Below are 16,114 nucleotides of genomic sequence, written 5' to 3'. Positions count from 1 at the left end.
TTCAGTTATTTTTGCTCTGCCACATCTTCATATTTTTTCTAACATTTTCCTTTTCTCATTATTGATTTAAAATCCATCTACTGCACCCAAATCCTTTAAGTTTTACATTATTACATTCATTCCAAGAGATTTTCCCCAAATTATTAGCAAATCATTGGCAAATACCTGTAATTTAGGGCTGGTAGTATTCATTGCTCAGCACTGTAATAGTGATAATTTAATATTCTGCAAAATACCAATTGCAGAAGAATTTGTCTCTATTTTCTACTGTGAGGATCCCAAAGCCATCTGATTGGCCACTGTAAGAAATAAAATGTTAATAAGGTATATGGCCTAATCCAACAGATCGTGTTCTTATGTTGGATTCTGCTTAATTGGATATATTCAGATGGAAGTTGATTTAAATGGCTAAAGACTCATGGACACTATATGGTTCTATAAACTTTAGGTTCTGCTAGGAATGCAGTGCTGACTTAAATCTGCAAAAATAAGAAGTTATGTTCCACACATTAATGCCTTAGTTTTTATAACAAAAGGAGTAAAAAAAAAAAAGCAAATTGGAGATAAATCTCATAAATAGGCAGAGAAATTAACCGGTTTGGCCTCTGCTGGCTGCTGTATTCCAAAAGCTTTCTGCCCTCCAAAGTGGAGAACAGCAAGGTTAGAAATAAATTGTAGAAAATAGGTTAACGGAGTGAGTGGGAAAATAAATTAAGGAGCAAAGAACACTTGCATACTTAATGAGGCTAGTGAAGAATGATCTAGTTTTATTGCATATTGATAAAGAACCAGAAATTCCGGCCTGACAAATTTTAAGTATTTGCTGCTGAATTGAGGTGGAAAGAACTGTGGAGTGATAACTGCTCGTCCACCATTCAATCTGTTGCACACTTCTTTATGAGATAGACTTGGTTCTATTTAAATATTCTTTACCACTAATTTTCTGTCTGTGAATAGTAATTTTTCTAGAAAGCATATATTTTTCAGTGTAATGTAGACTGTGTTTTGCTTGTTTTTGCTGTCCCCTTATTATGAATCTATGTATTTGTGTTAGTCTGCCTATCTAGAAAGGATGGCGTGAAATCTTACGCAGGTCACTACCGGTTCACTGCCCATGCATGCGTGGTACATGCCATGTGCATGCTATGCATGTACATGCACAGTGGGCACCAGATGATGTTTAGCACACATGCATAATCCACAACAAATGCACACTTTTTAAACCATTTTTAACTACCGGTTCCAGAGAACCAGTAGAAAAATTCTTTAAAAGTTTGTTTATTTATTTTATTTATTTATTTGTCAAACAATTATAGGGTGATAATTTGTACATATAAAACATTAGATAAGTAATTATAAAAAGTAGACGATAGGACAGGGACGGTAGGCACAATGGTGTGCTTATGCATGCCCCTTACAGACTTCTTAGAAAGGAGTAGAGATCAATTGTAGATAGTCTAAGGTTAAAGGTTTTGGGGTTAGGAGTAGAAACCACAAAATCAGGTAGTGCATTCCAGGTGTTGATTACTCTGTTGCTGAAGTCGTATTTTTTGCAGTCAAGTTTGGAGCGGTTGACATTTAGTTTAAATCGATTTCGTGCTCGTGTGTTGTTGCTGTTGAAGGTGAAGTAGTCGTTAATGGGTAGGACATTTTGGTATATGATTTTATGAACTATAATTAAGTCGGAACGGAGACAACGGAGTTGTAAGTTGTCTAAACCAAGAATTTCAAGTCTAGTGGAGTAAGGTATTTTGTTGTGAGAACAGGAATGAAGGACTCTTCTTGTGAAATATTTCTGGACTCTCTCAATTGTGTTGATGTCAGCTATGCAATGTGGGTTCCATGCAGGCGAGCTGATTCTAGGATTGGTCTGACAAATGTTTTGCAAGCTCTTGTTAGCAGTTCAAAATTACCAGAGAAGAAGCTGCAAAGGATTAGGTTAACAACTATTAAAGCCTTTTTGGCAATGTTGTTGCAGTGGGCTCTAGGACTTAGGTCATTGGATATGAGTACTCCAAGGTCTTTGACAGATTGAGGGTTATCAATAAGTTCAATTCCTCTAAGTTTATATTTAGTATTATGATTCTTTTTACCAATGTGTAAGACAGAGCATTTAGTGGTGGAGATTTGAAGTTGCCAGGTTTTAGACCATTCTGCTATGTGGTCAAGGTCTTTTTGAAGGGTTGCAGCATTGTCGGTGGTATTAAATAGTTTGACACCATCTGCAAAGAGAACGCAATTACTAGTGATGCAATTACGCAATTATGCAATTAGTGATGCAAAGTTAAAAGAAAAGTTTCGAATATCAGCTGTCTGATGAGCTATCATTGGAACTTAAAAAATTTTTTTTTAAAGCATTTATCAGTTTGGGCAAAATGTCCCAAACTGGTAGCATTTCATCCCTGTCTCTTGCTCACATGGCTAGGAGAGATGGTGGAGGAAAGGAGAGTGGGACAATTGCCACTACTTAGTACTGCTCCTCTTTTTTGTCCCTTAAGGATTAAGGTGGGATCTTAAGGTGGGTTTTTTCTTTGTGTTTTTCTATTTGTTTTTATCCCTCAATCAAATATGGTACATACTCAGTGTCAACATTTATTTTTCGGGATTCTCCCTATTCCAAATTTGGTGTTTTTCTGCTCATGTTTTGAAAAGTTATCCTGAAGGTTGGAAAACAGAAACTGTCTTGAGCGCCTTTACATAATTTATTCCAGCAGCCTATTGGGTTGAAGGAACAAAAATAAACGGCTCATTTTGTAAAGAAAGTAGAAATATATTTAAAGTCCATAACAGTCAGTAAGTGGCTCAATCATACATATCCATAATTCGCAAGAGTCTAAGAAATGGTAAGAAATATGTTACAACTAGACATGCAAGATTTTGTTATTCCAAATCTAAATCAAAGTAGCTTTGACTTTCTTATGGCATTGACATTTTTGATCTGGTGTACCTAAGTTGGCATTTGACTTCCATATTCTAGAAAATATAAATATATTATTTTAATTTCCCCCCCTAATGCTTTCTATGCATGAAAGAAATAACCAGGAAATGGAGATATAGCAGCAGAGTGGCAATTTCTGAAAATCTAATGATTTTATTTATTTGAAATTTTAGAGGCAAGATCCTGTAGCCTTTGATAGAAAATTTGAAGACATATCCAGGAATGTGCTCAATACCAGATATACTTTGCTTCCGTATCTGTACACATTAATGTATGATGCCCATGCCCATGGTAGCACTGTTGTGCGACCTTTACTTCATGAGTAAGTATTGAATATTCTTGAATGCTCATTTCAAGTAGATGATCTGTGAAAAATCCTTCTGCCATCTTGAAATTGTCCTGATTCTTTTTTAATTTATACAAAGAATATATGTGTAGGAAGAATATATACAGTGATACCTCGCCTTACAAACGCATCATCATACAAACTTTTCGAGATACAAACCTGGGGTTTAAGATTTCTTTGCCTCTTCTTACAAACTATTTTCGCCTTACAAACCCACTGCCGCTGCTGGGATGGCCCACCTCCAGACTTCCATTGCCAGCAAAGCACCTGTGCTTTAATAAGCACAGTCCAAAGGTCGGGGTTCCCAGTGAGGGGAGCCTCAATGAAATCGCAGCATTGCAAAAACACAGAGGTCCGGAGGTAGGGTTTCAAGGACTTCGGTGTTTTTGCGATGCTGAGATTTCACTGATGCTCCCTTTGCTGGGAAACCCTCCGTTGCCAGGGAAGTGGTCATTTTTGCGATGCTGGGATTCCCCTGCTGGGATTCCCCTGCAGCTTTGAAAAAACACAGAAGTCTGGAGGTGGGGTTTCCCATGGAGGGGAGCCTCAGGGGAATCCCAGCAGCGCAAAAATGGGCACTTTGGCTGGCAAAAGGGGTAAATTTTGGGCTTACACACATTAATTGCTTTCCCATTGATTCCTATGGGAAATATTGTTTCGTCTTACAAACTTTTCACCTTAAGAACCTCGTCCCAGAACCAATTAAGTTTGTAAGACAAGGTATCACTGTACACTTACAATTTCTTATTCCAGCAATTACGGGAATACTCAGTATCATATCTTTCCTGTGACTGTACAAAGCATTGCAATTTATAAAGCTACCTGACTAAAGTTATTTATTTTTCTTTCAATAGAAGAAGGGGAGATGAGTTCCTTCTTTGACTTGCATTTTTCTTGGAAAAAAATTATTATACAGTTTCTGTGTTACATTATAATAAGAACAAAATACAATTAAATCACTAAATATATAAATATATACTATTCAGTGAATGCAAATTCTTATAATTTATATTATTTTAAAAAAATAAAAAAAGAAGTTTAAATGTTATTTTATTCATACCATTATCATTGTGTGACACTCAATAGGAAAATTCTCTCTGAAATGAAGAGCCATTAATAGGTGACTTTTGATTAATTAATGGTGTGTGCGCTTTCAAAGCTTAGTTTTTGTTTTCCATAAAATAATAACTGAATACAGTAGTCCCTCGCTCTATCGCGCTTCACCTGCCGCGGCTTCACTTCATCGCGGGTTTTGAAGTCAGCTTCATTTGAATGATTTTGCCATACAAACAAGCGCTAGAATCCCCCAGCGGGACTCCCAAATGATGAGCGGGGCAGGGACTGAGCTCCGGCGGAGGCCCGTCCCCTCGTTCAATCCCCCTCGCCAGCGCTAGAATCCCCCAGCGGGACTCCCAAATGATGAGCGGGGCGGGGACTGAGCTCCGGCGGAGGCCCGTCCCCTCGTTCAATCCCCCTCACCAGTGCCGAAAGGAAAAAAAAGAAAGGAACGCGACGCGGCGGGGATTTCCAGACTGGGCTCGAGGGCGGAAGAGGAAGTGCTCGAGGGCGGAAGAGAGAGAGAAAAAAAAAGAAACAGCCGGGGCAGCTCACCAGGGACTTTACAGCCGGGGCAAGGCAAAAAACACAACATTTGGCCGAACTGCTGCAAAGAACAGAGTAAGTAGTAGTGGGGGGGGAAGGTTAGCCGGCCGTTGCTCGCCTCCAGGCATCCGGAGCTGGTGGGAAGGAGGATAAATTCCCCATCGCGGATTTAACCTGTCGCGGCAAGGTCTGGAACGTAACTCCCGCGATAGGTGAGGGACTACTGTATGTCCTTTTGAAAAAAGGTTGGAAATTTAATCTCAAGAGCAACTGCATTTTTCAACATTTAGAATAGTCTGTTCAAACCAATTTTTAGCACACACCCAGGTATTTGACTTTCAAAGAAGCATAATGCTCTTATCTGCTCTAGATCAGATGTTAAATCAGAATAAACTGATCGTTTTGGACAATTTGACTTAGATGGGCAAACGTTTCTGCTTAAGTTTTAATTGAAGAAGAGGGGGGCCAAAGGGGCAGAGTCAAAACCTGAGCCAAAAATTAACGTCAGAGAAATAAATCAGAGTCCAAACCTTAGCCTTCTTCCAAGTTCCAATTTATTAACAGAGCTATGTTGGCTACGAACTGTAGGCAATCCAACACAACATTTCCTACAGTTCTCCCTCAGGTTAAGGTTCATCCTTTGTCCCCACACCCACAAGTTCATCACATGGACCACTCCAGTTCTCTCAACGTCCACAATCCTCCCCTGTACTTCTGGCTGGTGCTGAACAAAAGATGACCTTGAAACTCTGGAAATAATTTGTTGTGCTACCGTAGTATTTTTTTCCTGTCATGCAACCACTCTTCCCCAATTTCCACAGTATTATTCTACTTGTGGCAGGCCAAAGTCTCCAACTCAAAACAATGGTTTCAGTCTGACAGTCTGCTCTATATAATGATTCATTATATTGCTTTTAGATTTACAGATGATAAAGCAACATGGAGTATATATGAGCAGTTTCTCTGGGGATCTGCATTGCTCATTAGTCCTGCCTTACATGAAGTAAGTTGAGAAAGAAAAACAAAAAGTAAATATATGTGAACATATTTTTCTTAAAAAAAAACCCCATTCATATTTTATTTAATATTAATAAATCTATTTAAATTTAGAATGTTACAGAAGTGGAAGCTTATTTTCCAGATGCACGCTGGTATAATTATTATACAGTAAGTAACATCTCACTTTTTCTTCCTTTCTTATTCTTGTCTTACTCCTCTAAATTTTAGTAAAAAGTTGCCATGCTTTCTTCTAGCTGCAAACTTCAGTTGAGTTAAAAAATAAGATGGAAAAAAAGGTGGTGGTGGGGGAACTGAGCTAAATACTGAGGGGCATTTGAATCAAATACTAGTGAAAGCAACCAAAGAAACTTTATTGGAGTTATCCAATAAACGCAGAAGAGAGTGTAACTTTTGGGAAGATGGGGAGAACAACATGGAAAATATTGTCTTCTTTACAAATAGAATGAAAACATCAACACAAGGCAACAACAGAGAACATTGCCAACTCCTCTAAATCACATCAACCTTCATCTCAGAGGTGGCTATATTATCCCATGGCAGCTACCTGGTTTAAACACCAAAATCAGGTATGAGCAACGTGTCACAATATTGGTAACTTGGGCATGAATTTTGTATTGAGAAATTGTTTTTCTGTTTTTGTATAAAAACAACTCTTGTATGTATGTATATATGTATGTATGTATGTATGTATGTATGTATGTATGTATATACAGTGTTCCCTCGATTTTCGCGGGTTCGAACTTCGTGAAATGTCTATACCACGGTTTTTCAAAAATATTAATTAAAAAATACTTCGTGGTTTTTCCCCCCTATACCACGGTTTTTCCCGCCCGATGATGTCATATGTCATTACCAAACTTTCGTCTGCCTTTAAAAAACATTTTTAAAATAAACCTTAATAAATAAACATGGGGAGTAATAATCTAAATGGTTGCTAAGGGAATGGGAAACTGTAATTTAGGGTTTTAAAGTGTTAAGGGAAGGCTGGTGATACTGTTCATAGCCAAAAATAGTGTATTTACTTCCATATCTCTACTTTGCGAAAATTTGACTTTCGCGTGCGGTCTCGGAACGCATCACCTGCGAAAATCAAGGGAACACTGTAATTGTGTTATAATTGTTCACTGCCCAGAGTCACTGGGTTCAGATAGGCAGTTATAGACATAAAATATTAGAATAGGTTAGGGTAGGGTAGGGCAGGGTAGGGTAGGATAGGACAGACAGACAGACAGATAGACAGACAGCATCACCTCACTTTTGTGTGTCTTTCCCAGCCTCCTTTTTGCTGTCAGAGGCCTTCAGGAATTTCTTCAGCTTTGTATAGTTGCAGGCGGGCCTTGCACACCACGGCCTATTTCTTCTGCAGCCAGCAAGGCTTCCTTGAAGGCCTGTATAGACAATAACAGAACTCCTAATCGATCTGGAGCTCTGTTATCGGCTTCAGAGGTCTTCAGGAAAGCCTTGCTGATTTGCAGAGGAAATGGGGTGAGGTGTGGGAGGCCTGGCTTCAACTACCAGAAGGTAAGTTGTAGAGTGGCTCCACACCCCGTCCCCACTCTAGCTTAATTTTTACCCATACACCTTGCAGTGTGCAGGATCTTAATTTGGGCTTATTTTGGGGGCACATGTAAAAAAAATCAAACTAGGACTTATTTTCTGAATGGATGGATGATATTATATTTTCTCTAAGCGTGGCTAGACAACAGATTCTTATAAGTTTATGTATGGTATATTTGTGTGTATGTTTGCTTTTAATAATGGGGTTTTTAGTGTTTCTCTTAAATTATTAGATTTGTTATATATTGTTTATTATTGCTGTGAGCCGCCCCGAGTCTACAGAGAGGGGTGGCATACAAATCTAATAAATGAATGAATGAATGAATGAATGAATGAATGAATGAATAAATAAATAAATAAATAAATAAATACATTTTAAAAAAAAACCCAACATACTCTGGCTCAAGTTAGAACAATGATGAAACTAAATCAACTTTTTTTCTTTTTAATGTCCTTTTTCTTCTTGTTTTCTTCTTTCTTTTTAGTCGAAAAAATTTAATGGGACTTACAGTTGCTTTGGATGATAATGGGGTTGCTAAAGGACATCTTTATTGGGATGATGGAATAACAATTGGCAAGTATAACATTGATAGATTAATCAATAGATTTAACTGGCTTACAATATATATCACTCTCCATAGAATGCAAAGACATATCGAAGATAATACTGAATTATAACCCTGTTAGAGTGTTTAACTGTATAATGCACATTTTTTAAAAAAGAATGCATAGCTTGAAAAATTAACTTGTTGTTAAATTCTTTTGTGACTTAAATCATCTGTTTTTGGCATGGCTTTCAAAAACTCTAGAAGACAATGCCAGAATGTAGGGCCTAAATTTTTGGTCCTTAAAACAAACAAACAAACCAGTGGTGGGTTCAACTTATCCGTATACTGGTGTGCTACATGCGCTTCCTGCTGATTCAGGCACTCACACATATGTCCCTCACACACGCATGCGCATCCCCTCGTGCAATTTTTCTTCCATGCATGTGCGAGTTCTCTCGTGAGATTTTGCTTCTGCTCATGCGCTGGAAGCAAAAATGCCCCAAAAATTCAAGAAAAATGATGGCGCCATCCGATGAACCAGCAAAGATGGCTCCGGAGAAGTTGCATGCAAATTGCGCAATATGGTGGCCGCTACTGGAACGGAACTCTGGGTTGTATTGGTAGCAACCTACCACTGAAAAAAACAAACAGTTGCATTAATCTGTTGGAAGTTTACTTTTTTTCAATTTAGCTTTCTTGTAGGGGTAAATACATGGAAATTGTTCCTACCAAAATTTAATATTCCGCCACTTTTAGTAATGAATTCTGTTGTCCAACTACACTTACCACAAACTTATACAAGTATTCTACTAGAAATTCATGCTTTTGCTCACTATTTATTTGGTTACTTGTTTGTTGCTGTTAGCATGAATTTTCTTACTGAGTTCCTGCGTTTCTTGATAAAACCGATGTTCTGTATGCATTTTAACATGGATTCAGGCCTTGTTGGTGGTCTCATAATTGCCATAAAGGTCATATTTTGTGAATGCAACAAAATTTCATTTTTAATGCATGCTGATTAGAGTGCATTTAAAGTGATGATAAAATTCTGTTCTGTTCTGCTCCGTTCCATTCCATTTTTTCTAAAGGACAGATTCATCTTATTTTGTCCTTGGAATGCTTTTCGGATGACAAAGAAAATATGTCAAGCAATGCATTTTTTCATTCTATATTTTTGAATGTTTAATTTAATTTTATATTTATAGTATATACAGTAGTGCCTCTAGATACGAGCTGCTCTACATGCGAGTATTTCAAGATACGAGCCATGAGGGGAGAGACATTTCTGTTTTAGTCCCGAGCTCAAATTTGGGATACGAGCCGAGCGTCCACTAGATGGCGCAAGAATCTTTGCTTTTGGTTATCTCGGAGGGGAAAAACAACGTCTAAAGTTATTTGTTCCAGATACGAGTTGCCTCGACATACAAGCTCCCTTCTGGAACGAATTATGCTCGTATCTAGGGGTACTACTGTATATACAAAACAAAATCTATGAAAACACACACACACACACACACACACACACACACATATATATATAATTTTTTATTGGATTTTGTTATAAACTACTCAAACACTGGCTATTGAGCAGTTTAAATATTGGATGAATAAATGAATGAAATGGTGGGAAACAGCATGTCAAAAACATGGATAATACAATAATCATATATTACAATTATTTTATTACAGATGCATATGAGAAAGGACTTTACCTGTTACACACGTTTGATGTCAGGCAGGTATGTACAGTTCGTTTAGTGACTATTTGAAGGTACAATGGCACAGAAATTGATTTGATTTTCACACTTTCAGCCATTATAGTACCCTCGTGATCGTATGATGATAATTCAGATGCTGGCAACTGGTTCATATTTATGATGGCTGTAGTGTCCCGGGGGTCATGTGATCATCTTTTGCAACTTTTTGACAAGCAAAGTCAATGGGGAAGGCAGATTCACTTAATAACCTTATTATTAACTAAACAGTTGCAGTTATTCACTTAACAACTGTGACAAGAAAGGTTGTAAAATGGGGCAAAAATCACTTATCGAATATTATCTCAGTTACCAACGGAATTTTTGGGTTCAATTGTGATCAAGGACGATCTGTACAGAGAAATCAATTAGGCTTCTATATAAACCCCCCAGATGCAAAAAAAATATCATCATAATGATTTCTTTAAATCAATTACTTGGCAATAACATTTGTACATGTCTATGTATGATACGCAGAGCAAAAGACAGAAAGAAGGAAACATGAACCAAATGTGTTTGTGAAGAGATTGTGATCCCCTTATATAGAGCGCTGGTGAGACCACATTTGGAATACTGTGTTCAGTTCTGGAAACCTCACCTACAAAAAGATATTGACAAAATTGAACGGGTCCAAAGACGGGCTACAAGAATGGTAGAAGGTCTTAAGCATAAAACGTATTAGGAAAGACTTAATGAACTCAATCTGTATAGTCTGGAGGACAGAAGGAAAAGGGGGGACATGATCGAAACATTTAAATATGTTAAAGGGTTAAATAAGGTTCAGGAGGGAAGTGTTTTTAATAGGAAAGTGAACACAAGAACAAGGGGACACAATCTGAAGTTAGTTGGGGGAAAGATCAAAAGCAACGTGAGAAAATATTATTTCACTGAAAGAGTAGTAGATCCTTGGAACAAACTTACAGCAGACGTGGTTGGTAAATCCACAGTAACTGAATTTAAACATGCCTGGGATAAACATATATACATTGTAAGATAAAATACAAGAAATGGTATAAGGGCAGACTAGATGGACCATGAGGTCTTTTTCTGCTGTCAGTCTTCTGTGTTTCTAAGGGAGGGGGAGGGAGAAGGGGAGGGAGAGAGATGGAGAAAGAATAAGAAAACTACAAGTGAAACAAGTGAAACTAAATACCTTTAAACATGAATTATTCCTTTTCACCAGGGAGTGGGGGAAAGGAGATTATTGTTTTTACTTTTTGTACATTGGGGTTTTATTTTTGTAAACCACCCAGAATCATTGAGAATGAGTGGCCATATAAATTATCTTAAACAAACCAATTCTTTTAAACAAAGAAATGGAAAATACATGCTGATTCAGATCTTACCTGCTTTCGGGAGTCCCTTTTCTAGCCTGCAGGCATTGTGCGCAATAAAAATCTGTGGGTTTCAAATTTCGGTAATAGCTAGTAGCATGGCAAAATAATTTTTGTTTGTTTTTTATAGTAAATATAATTATGTCATTATATATACCCTTGAGGTAGTACTATTAGAGTAGAAAGAATAATGAAATGGTTATTTTTTGAGAATACTATTTTTTTTTCATTTAATTTGATCCATTTGTTGGCACAGAACATTACATTTAGAAAGGAATATTTTGCAATCATTTGCGATTATAATTCAGAGATAAGTGAATGACTTCATCTTTTAATAATAGTGAGAAAGATCGTTGCTTTCTGTTCTACGAAGAAATATCACAAAAACCTGTATCACTCCAAATGTGTCTTTATCAACTTTCCAATGTTCAAAGTGGGGTGGGAATGGGGATTTTCCAGTATCCTTCCCCTGCCACAACTACCAAACCATGCCCATCACGCTACACCACTACCACCAAGCCACACCCACAGAACCGATAGTAAAATAAAATGGATTTCACCACTAGTTCGAAGCCTTCCTAATCACTATTTTGTCCCTTTTTTGTTACAAAGTATATGAATCTAGTAGGTTCTTTTCTTTCAAACCACAGTTGAAACAGTTGAAGAAGGTCCAGAAGATTTGTTATTGCTACTGTGGAGCCTTCAAGCTAAATTTAGATTTTCCAATCTGATATAACTGGAAGATGAGTTTGAGGCTTTCAAGTTAAATTTAGATTCATAGCATAGTTCTGCAATGTGGTCTACATGTAAAAATTTATCTTATGTGCTCTTGAAGATTGGGCATGGGAGATGTATTTGAGAATGTTCTGTTGAGCTCTCTGGTAGAACCCTCCCGAAAATTCACAGATACAAATTTCAGACACACACACGTTTGAAAATTCAAAACAATGTTCTTTATACTGAAAATTCAAATAAACTAAGCATTCTTTTTGTATAGCAAAGAGCACTCGTCTCCAAACAAACTGGTAAGTTGTACAAGTCCCTTATCAGTTCTGTGATACTTAGCTTGCAGCTGTGAGGCAATTCACAGTCCTTCTTCTTTCACAAAGTGAAACACAATTTGCTCTGGTTTAGTTTCAAAGCGGAGAAAAATCAGCACACAAAGGTCAAAGTCAGCAAGGCAGGCAAAAAACACAACGATCAGATAATCCTCCACAATGGCCAAACCCACACACTGCTATTTATAGCAGCCTCGCTAATTACCACAGCCCCACCCAAACACAGGTGGGCTCATTTTCTTTGATAATAATCTCTCAGTTGTTGTTGCCTATGCATTGCTCTCTGCATGCATGGCTGTATCATTAACTCTTGTTCCGAATCCAAAGAGGAGCTAGATAATTGATCTCCTTCTGAGCTGTGTGCCACACTCTCCTCCTCCCTGTCACTCATGTCTTCTTGGTCAGAGGAGCCTTCATCAGCGGATTCCACCGGGAGCAAAACAGGCCTGCAGCATGTGGATGTCTCCCCCACATCCACAGTCCTTGGGGCAGGAGCTGGGGCAGAGCTAACCACAACAGAGAATGGGCTGTGTGTAGTAATAAACATGGAGACATGATTTTCTGAGCAAAGCTGTTCCGAGCTAGGAAAATAATCTCTCTGAGGTGCTTATCTTCAAAGTCAACAAGAAGACATGCATAACAGAATAGTGAAAGTGGACATAGTGTTAAACCAATTACAATAATAAGTAGGCAAAGCTTCATTTAGGTTTACGTTGATCATTAATAATCTATAAATTCTGGCTAACAACTCAAGTCATAGAGCTTTTATCCACAGATTACAAGAAACTGTTAAACAATGAGTATCCAACTTTTTGCCAATATTCCTATTGCTGCTATTTCTATTCTCATCCTGTTGTCCCAATAATAGATTATATAGTAGAACCTAATGTAGATTATGCAAAATATGAAATAACTTTATAAATAAAGATATTGGGAACTGTCTTTCAGAATATTTTGGATATCAGCATTTCCCATCAAGGATATTTTGACCCAAATAACTTAAAGTTTGGTGAAGTAAAAGTCTTAGGGGCTCAACTCAACGCCTCTCCAAATGTGATTGTACTTCAGAACAATGCAATCATTCCATCTCCTCACAAAGTAACGTATAACTCTACAAATCAGGTAAGGAAATAATAATTTTAGCGTTAAGACCGTAGTAATGTTCCTGTTCTCTTAGAGCTACAATTTTTGACCCAGTTTGACACAGAGACTATGTGGCTGCCTGTGGAAAATCACCAAGCAATATATGATGGCTTCTCCATTTTTTTGGTTTGCCATTACTTGCCTTAAGTAATATGATGTCTGTAACACTCAAGACAAGATTGATTGATTGATTGATTGATTCGACTTTTATGCCGCCCAATCCTGAAGGACTCAGAACGGCTTACAACATAATATAATAAAATACAAAAAGATACAGCAACAAAAAGAAGTCGAATATAATCTCTAAAAACTAACCCCAATAAAAATGTCAAATCTTATGCATGCATACCCTTCATAAAATAAAATTTGACCATGAAAGATGGATATAGGAAGACTAATACATATCATAAGATGAATTTCCCATGAACTTAGTTAACCCTGTTCTAAATCCAGCTGTGCCAGCCATAACTACCTAGTGCGGACACAATTCACTACTGTTGTGATGCATTTTAGTCTGCAGATACTGGCCTGAATTGATGAAGATGAAGCTATGTGGAGTAACAGAGCCATCCTTTTATCTGTATATTATGACTCAGAATTTGCAGACCTAATGAGAACAGGATGAATGTATGGCATAATCAATGAAAGGAGAGTTAATTTTTATTTATTTATTTATTTTGTCCAATACACAATGAGAGTTTTAATGGGTATATATATATATATATATATATATATATATATATATATATATATATATATATATATTTTCGTAGATTTTCACGGGTACAGGTATGATGGTCTTGGTATATTTGGGTTTCTTCCCATGTAGGATTTGGAAATTTCTGGTGACGTTTCGACGAGGTCCCACTCGTCATCTTCAGGCTGGTGTTTCTGTCCTTGTTCACCCCAGAACAAGGACAGAAACACCAGCCTGAAGATGACCTGTGGGACCTCATCAAAACGTCATCAGAAATTTCAAAATCCTATACGGGAATATACCGAATATACCAAGACCGTCATATATTGTGAAATCACATTCACCAACATCAGGCTGAAGTTTTAAGCTTCGTGTTGCTGTAAATATGGAAATATGAATGTGATTTCACCGAAACGTCGCATAGACATGCAAAATATTACACAGGGCAAAACCCGAACTCAGAACAATCTACGTACATATACCCGTGAAAATCTACGAAAACAAATATATATATATATATATATATATATATATATATATATATATATATATATGTCACATGTTTAAGCTGAATTTGAAAATTTGCAAAAACACAAAGATTGGAACTCCAGCCTGATGATGGTGAATGTGATTTCACCGAAACGTCGCATAGACATGCAAAACATTACACAGGGCAAAACCCGAACTCAGAACAATCTACATATATATATATATATATACACACACACACACACACACACACACACACACACACATAGCAAAATACATGATGAAGGTTATGTAGGAGATACTCATAGTAAAATATATGTAAGAAAGAATAGAAAAGAAGATATAGTAATAGAACATATCAATGAAAGAATAGAAGAAGAGATATAGGAATAGAAGAAAGGTAGAGGAGATATAATAAGAAAGGTAGAGGAGGTATAATCGTAGTGAGAAACAAAATGATTAGATCTGAGTGGAGATGAAATGTTTCCTATCCCAAATTTCATTGTGTTCTACTGCATTATATATACTTATACATCTTTTATATGAGAAATCAATTGTACATCATGTAAATGATTTTCTATTTATATACAGAAACATTAAACTAAGTTTATCATCTCCATTGTTTTGTTTCCAAAGGTAATGCGTGTTACAGATCTTCACCTTTTCCTGGGCCAAGCTTATTCACTGAGATGGAACTAGCATCTTTTGTCATCTCTACTTATCACAAGTTCATCATTCTTGAAGATTATTAAGGATTCAACTTGTTATGCTTCTAGAATATAACTATTCTGGAAAACAGCGATTACCATGGATTGACTCCATTACTGAGCAGATTTGACTTTACGTGTTTCAATAATCAAAGGGCAGAAGTCATTCAAGATTCATTCAAGATTCATCCTTAGTGTAAATTGTTCAACCCAATGCTAACAAGATTTTGATAAACTTCATCTCAATGTCAACTTTATTAATTACATAAATGGTTCATTGCAATCCCAGCACTTTAAAACATATGAAAATGTTTGTGAGTTTTAAATGATATTCTCACTAAAGATTCCAAGAATGGGTAATTTCTAAATAGGAAAAAAATGTTTTCTAAATGGAAAATGAATTTATGTTTTATATCTATTAATGGTGCATTATAATTGGCAATTTTTGCATTGGACATAACTTTGTATATTTGCTGTTCATAAGACCTTGTGAATGATTGCTATTGGACTGGATTATTGTAATTAGAGTAAAAGTCAATATTGGAACCAGAGTACTTTTCTTGTATTATTTTTCATTAAATATATTGTATGAGTAAGATTTGAAGATTCAATTGTGTTAACACCTTACTCCTAAAGAGATCTCTTGTCCTATCGTTTGCTCAGCTATGTTAAATTTTTTGGTCAAATATTTCATTTTGGATTAAAAAAAACCCCAAACCACTTTTAAGATTTATGGTTGCATTTGGGAGGTAAACATTAGGGAACTGATTAAAGGGTCGAGGGAATTGTCTCTTATGTCAATAGATAACTGAGGATGCTCCATGCGTATTTGAATTCAATGGAATTTAGTTCCACATAATTGAAATGCAACTCTTCACACACCTAACTGTAAGAAAATCCTGATAAGCTGAGCATAACGTT

At 36.7% G+C, this 16,114-nt stretch overlaps 1 protein-coding gene across 2 annotated transcripts in view; it reads left to right on the top strand.

The window, feature by feature from the left end:
• The window catches only part of SI (sucrase-isomaltase), a 142,683-nt gene extending 126,894 nt beyond the window's left edge, over nt 1–15,789 (top strand). For both annotated transcript variants that reach the window (XM_070753562.1, XM_070753563.1), the window contains 8 exons: nt 3,112–3,260; nt 5,805–5,889; nt 5,997–6,053; nt 6,348–6,472; nt 7,949–8,037; nt 9,701–9,750; nt 13,106–13,279; nt 15,123–15,789. In XM_070753562.1, the coding sequence (XP_070609663.1) occupies nt 3,112–3,260; nt 5,805–5,889; nt 5,997–6,053; nt 6,348–6,472; nt 7,949–8,037; nt 9,701–9,750; nt 13,106–13,279; nt 15,123–15,185 (792 nt within the window). In that variant the 3' untranslated portion in view covers nt 15,186–15,789. The remainder of the gene's footprint in view (nt 1–3,111; nt 3,261–5,804; nt 5,890–5,996; nt 6,054–6,347; nt 6,473–7,948; nt 8,038–9,700; nt 9,751–13,105; nt 13,280–15,122) is intronic.
• The last annotated feature ends 325 nt before the right edge of the window (nt 15,790–16,114 follow it).

This window comes from Erythrolamprus reginae, chromosome 5 (assembly GCF_031021105.1).
Source record: "Erythrolamprus reginae isolate rEryReg1 chromosome 5, rEryReg1.hap1, whole genome shotgun sequence".
Lineage (NCBI taxonomy): Eukaryota > Metazoa > Chordata > Lepidosauria > Squamata > Dipsadidae > Erythrolamprus > Erythrolamprus reginae.
This window is presented reverse-complemented; position numbering and strand designations above follow the sequence as displayed.